The 5,503-nt window shown below is 52.8% G+C and overlaps 1 protein-coding gene across 1 annotated transcript; it reads right to left on the bottom strand.

The window, feature by feature from the left end:
* Window positions 1-276: 276 nt before the first annotated feature.
* AMIGO1 (adhesion molecule with Ig like domain 1) lies at window positions 277-1,758 on the bottom strand. The gene has a single exon (XM_069479034.1). The coding sequence runs from the start codon at window positions 1,756-1,758 to the stop codon at window positions 277-279; it is 1,482 nt and encodes a 493-aa protein (XP_069335135.1).
* Window positions 1,759-5,503: the final 3,745 nt, after the last annotated feature.

The following is a 5,503-nucleotide window of genomic DNA, read 5'->3' as shown; positions in this document are numbered from 1 at the left end:
AGCTCAGACATGCTTCTCTTCCTCTACCACATTGAGAAGTGCCAGGGCTTTGGGTAAGGGTGTAGCATTTGCCTGAGGATTAATACATCCATATTTGAAAATTATGGCAGCCACGCCCTGGTTGGGGTCTTGCCCTCTGTTGTACCTGTGACCAATTCCCTTGAGGTCAGGAGGAACCCACTCCCTTGGCCAGCCAGCCCTCTCTTTCCATCCCCTCATATCCTTCAGGGTGCATTACCTCTCCTGGGGCAGAATCTCCCCACCAACCCATCCTGTTCACACCACAATGGGCGTATCAGAGAAGACCGAGCTGACTGATTCTGGATCTGACATCCTCCGTTGGCCCTTGCCTGTTGCCTCGGGCACCGGCAAGGTGTTGCCTGGCTTGAGCTTGCCGTTTTGACCCTGCCCAGGTCCAGCAGGTTCCAGGAAGGCCACCCGCCGGTCAAAACCATCATCTTTGTCCCCACCAGCCATAGGATCATGGTTGGGTGTGGTACTAAGCATGGAAGAGCTGAGGCTGTCTCCTTGATGGCTGGAAGGCTTCTCTACACCCCGGCACCAGCAGCGGCAAGGGGTGAGGTATAGGTATATGAGGACCAGGACCACACTGAGGATACAGCCCACTAGGGTGGTATAGGCTGTGTTGAGGGTGTCATGGTGTCCGTGTAAGGTGGAATTGTACACTTTCAACTCCACAGACAGTGTCTCATTGAAAGTGTCCCCCATGGCATAGCAGGTATACACACCACCGTCCTCGACCTGCACCTGCCGGAAATGAAGACTGCCGTCCTTGGACACTGTTACCGTGCCATTGGCCACCTCATCTAGCACCCGTTCATTGCTTGGTGTCACCCACATCTTGGTCATCCCCTGCTGCTTGGTGTCACACTTGATGGTCAAGTTGTCACCCAGGTGGGCCTCCCAGGCACGCTCCTTGTACTCGCTGCAGTTGAGGAAACTCAGGTTGAAGACATTGTGCAGCTTCTTGGAGCTCATGCAGTACAGATCCTCCTGAAAGTCCATCACGGAGCTCAGCTGCCGGTACTGCCAGTGTGAAAAGAGTTGGTAGAGCTCACAGTCGCAGTGCAGGGGGTTATTGTGTAGGTACAGCCCATTCTTGATCCATGCTGGCAGCTTCTGCAGGTCGGGCAATGGCAGCTTATTCAGCTTGTTAGAGGAGAGATCCAGGAGTGTTAGTTTGGGTAGCTTGGATCCTTCCTTGACCAGTTCCAGAGGGAAGCGGGAGATCTGGTTCTGGCTCAAGTAGAGTTTCTGCAGCTGGGCCATGTCATCAAAGGCGGAGCGGTCGACCGCCACAATGTGGTTATTGTAGAGCAGCAGCACCTCCAGTGCTTGCAGTTCACTGAACAGGAACTCATCCAGTGTTCGCAGCTGGTTGGAGGAGAGGTCCAGGTAGCGCAGGTTGGGTACTGGGGAAAAGGCCTCAGAGGAGATGAAGTTCAGGTGGTTGTGGCTCAGCAGCAGGGAGTGCAGGTGGGTCAGGCGGATGGGGGTCCACTCAGCCCGCAGGCGGCTCAGGTTGTTGTGGCTGAGGTCCAGTAGTGCTGTGTAACTGGGCAAGGAATGGGGCACGTTGGGCAGCTGCTGCTTAGAGCAGCTGAGGATGTTGCTGGCGCACAAGCAGGCGGCAGGACAGCTAACCACGGGTCGGCCAGCTCTGGCCACCTCAAAAAGGAGCAGGAATAAGGACAGCAGCAGGAGCCAGAGGCCTCGCAGGTCACGCTGGGGTTGCATAGTGTCACTAGAGTGGGCGAGGAAGGCCACAGGAAGATCTGGGAGGAAGTCACCCGGGCATGTTCTGGTGGGGTGCAGAAAGGTCACTTGAGAGACATGCGTTTGTGGTCACCAAGGACTCTACAGGAAAGGACCACCTCTCCCACCTTCCCTCCCGCCCCTACCTCCACCCCCGTTGCGCTAGAAGATAAAGAAAGATGCTGAGTAGTTCCCAGGCACCGTGCAGGGGGTGGGCTCAAAATACTGGGGCAGAAGAGGAGGTGGCACAAGGGCCCACGGGGCTGGGGTCACAGGGGTGTAAAATGGGGTTTGCACAGGATGTCAGGAACTGTTGGGGGTCACAGGGATTGCACGGCCGGATTTGGAGGCGGGGTCGACAGGGCCTTTCGGGAGGAGCTGAGGGAAGGTCAACAGCGCACCCGGCTGGGTAGGACGCATCCTGATGGGGTTGAGGGACCCCGGGGCCTGTAGGGACGGGCTCCCCCCGGGACCTCTGGTCACTGCACCTGCTCGGCGAGGACGTGTCTCAGCCCATGGCTGGTCCGGGAGCTCCCTCGCGGCCTCCCCCGGCGGTGCCTCTCCGGCCGGCCTGTCACAGCGCCCGCCTTACGCAGGGGCCAGCGCCCGGCAACATCGCCGCCCGGGGACTTGCCGGGCTCCGTTCTGCTCACCCGCGTCGCCGCCTCGACTGCTGCGCCCGCTGGAGCTCACCGACCACGGCCGCCGCCTCGGGGTCCGCAGGCCCGGCGTGGAGCGGTGCGGGGAGCGGGAGGCGGCGAGATCCCAGCGGAGAGAGCGGCGTGGGGGCTGCGAGCACCGCGCGCGCGCCCGTCGCCGCCGCCGGAGCCTCGGGGCGCGTGCGCGCGGCGGGGGCGGGGCGCACGTGCGTGTGTTTGTGTCGGAGTCCGCCGGGCGGACGCGCGCGGGGTCGCCAGCCGCTGCCCCCGCGTGGGGTCATTCTCTCTAAGCATGTGCCCGGGACGCCGAGCTGGTGATGGAAACGCAGGAAGCGGGGCACTGGCCCCTCAGGTCCTCTATGACTTCCTCTGCCACCATCCGCAGCCCCCCACCCCACCTCCCCGCCCGCCCCCGGCGCTCACTCTTCTTTCTACCCACACCCACTCTCAGGGAAAGTACGTCTAACAGAAGCGAATTCGCTGCAACTGACTCTGGGGCAAGAAGCGTCATATATCTTTTAATTTTACAAATTAAAGAAATCTGGCTCAGCTCCCACCTGTCAGTATTGGCGGGAAATTCATTAGTCACCATTTGAGGTTCCCCCGCTTCCTTCTCTCTGGGGCTGTAAAGTCCCAAAATTTGGGGAAGGGTTTTTTCCTTCTAGTCCGTGACTCTAGAGGTACCACCGAAGGGCACAGCTCCCCAGCCTGCAAGCCAGCTGTGCGGCCCTGGAGGAAGTAGGCGTGTCTTTGCTGCCTGCAGGCCCAGGCCCGGGATCTCCTTTCCCAGACACCCCAGGCCGCTCTCCCCACTCCACCCGCTACGTACACACAGGGACTGCATGTAAGCTAGGGACAGGTTTCCATTCTCGAAAAACCCTTCCCAGCCTGGGGGGAAGTCATTCATCCCTTAGGCCTGGCCACTTGCCTTCTTCCTGAACCAGTACCAGCTTTCCCCCTCCCTGTATGGAGCGATTCCAGCATAGTTTCTCTGTTACCTAATCCTCAAGATGAAGGCCAGTGGTGGGGGTGGAGGGATCTCTTCTTTAGGGTGGCCCCTGAAACAAGAAGAAGCTGTTAACCAGCCTATGTTGTTGGAAGCTGATCGTGGGGAGAGGGGGGTGTAGAAACCTTATAATTCAAGATTTTAGCTATTCTTGAGATAGTGGACTTTGGGGAAAAATAACCTTTTTATTCTTTCTAGTCTCTTACAACAGCAAGACCAAGACCGAAATTAATGTCTCAATAGATTAGCCTGCTGCGAGTTTTAAAAAGAAAGAATTTATATCTGTCACATATGTTTTAGCATGAATTTAAGTGAATATATTATTTCTTCAAGGGGTATTAGCATGTTAACCTTATGCATGGTGTGAAAAGGTCCTTCTTTTCCTGTTTCTATCAGGCATCAGCAAAAAGGTGAGGAGGGTGTTCTTTTTGGCAGGCAAGGACTGAGAAATCCTGAAATCACAGTACATCAGTTATCTACTGCTACATATCAAATTATCCCACAACTTAGTGGCTTGCTGTAACAGTGTACGTTTATTGTCTTTCACAGTTTCTGTTGGTCAGAGATTCGGGAGCCGCTTGGTGGACAGTTCTGGTTTGGAGGTTTGTCATGCAGGTGAAGTTATATGTCAGATGGAGCTATAGTCATTAGAAGGCTTGGCTGGGGCCATAAGATCAACTTCCACAGAGGTTTACTTACATGGATCATTCATACGGATGGCTGTTGGCAGGAAATCTTGGTGCCTCTCCACAAGATGGCTTGATTGTCCTCACAACATTGTAGCTGACTTCCCCCAGGGCAAGAGATCCAAGAGAGAGCAAGACAGAATTCACAGTAATGTAACTCTTTGAAGTTACACTGCCTGTCACCTCCACTTTGATCACATATACAAGCCCTGATTCAATATGGAGGGACTACACAAGGCACAAATACCAGGAGGAGAGGGTCACTGGGGGCCATCTAAGAGGCTGGCTATCACACACATCATCTCTGAAATCACATCTATTTTTTAATTTTGAAAAATTTCAAACATTTTCAAAATGTTTGTAGAGAAACATACACAAAAGTAGAGACAACAGAATAATGAACTCCCATATACCCATCATTCATATTCAATAATTATCAAGGAAATACCATCATTTTATTTTGTATAAATATCCCTGAGAAACACATACTCTTCCCACCCCATCCCTCATCCCCACATCCTATACTAACATTCTCTAGGTTCCCGTGTTCCAGGCTCTCTCCTTCTCTCCCTTTCCTCTTCTGCTATGTTTAAGGAGTGGGAGAGGGACAGATACAAAGAAAGAAGAAGGCCCTTTATGCTGAATATTATTTCAAGAGTGGGAGCCTACAGTTTGGAGGGGTCACCACAAACATGGTCTTCAGCCTCTTTTTTCAGTTTACCCAGAACTAACCAGGCCCTTTTAAAATTTTGATGTGTGTACAAATCACTGGAGGATTTTGTCAACGTGGAGATTCTGAATCAGTATGTCTCGGGGTGGCGTGGGGGTCTGCATTTCTGCCAAGCTAACAAGGTGACGCTGATGCTGCTGGCCCACAGACCACACTTTGAGCAGTGAGGGTCTAGAGCTGTGCTGGCCCAATTGAGGGCCATTAGCCACATGTGGCTACTTAAATTAATTAAAATTAAATAGCATTATAAATCACTTCTTCAGTTTCCCTAGCCACATTTCAAATGCTCAATAGACACACGTGGCTAGCTACCCTATTTAACAGCCCATCATCACAGAAATTTCCATTGGATGGCACTAGTATAGAGAACTGACTCATAATAACTCTCCCACAGCTGCTTTTTAGACCAGAACAGCTATCTGTTTATTCACAACAAAAGAGGACCTGGGCAGGATAAATAGCAACAGGTTATTTTTAGTGAGTCTTTATTTCCTCTTGCTGAAATGGATAAACCCAGTGTTACTAAATACAATTTGGAAGTCTATTTGGTTAGCTCAGTACTTGTGCAAAAGAGATTGGATACGTCTACCAGGTTATGATTGCTTTTCTCCACATTAGAAGTATTTTCTTCTTCCTTAATAACTAG

This window comes from Eulemur rufifrons, chromosome 8 (genome assembly GCF_041146395.1).
Source record: "Eulemur rufifrons isolate Redbay chromosome 8, OSU_ERuf_1, whole genome shotgun sequence".
NCBI classification, from domain to species: domain Eukaryota; kingdom Metazoa; phylum Chordata; class Mammalia; order Primates; family Lemuridae; genus Eulemur; species Eulemur rufifrons.
Note: the sequence above shows the minus strand (reverse complement) of the source record. Positions and strands in the feature narration are given on the sequence as shown.

Coding starts and splice junctions, on each gene's coding strand:
- AMIGO1 (XM_069479034.1), bottom strand. CDS start 1,758: ATGCAACCCCAGCGTGACCTGCGAGGCCTCTGGCTCCTGCTGCTGTCC.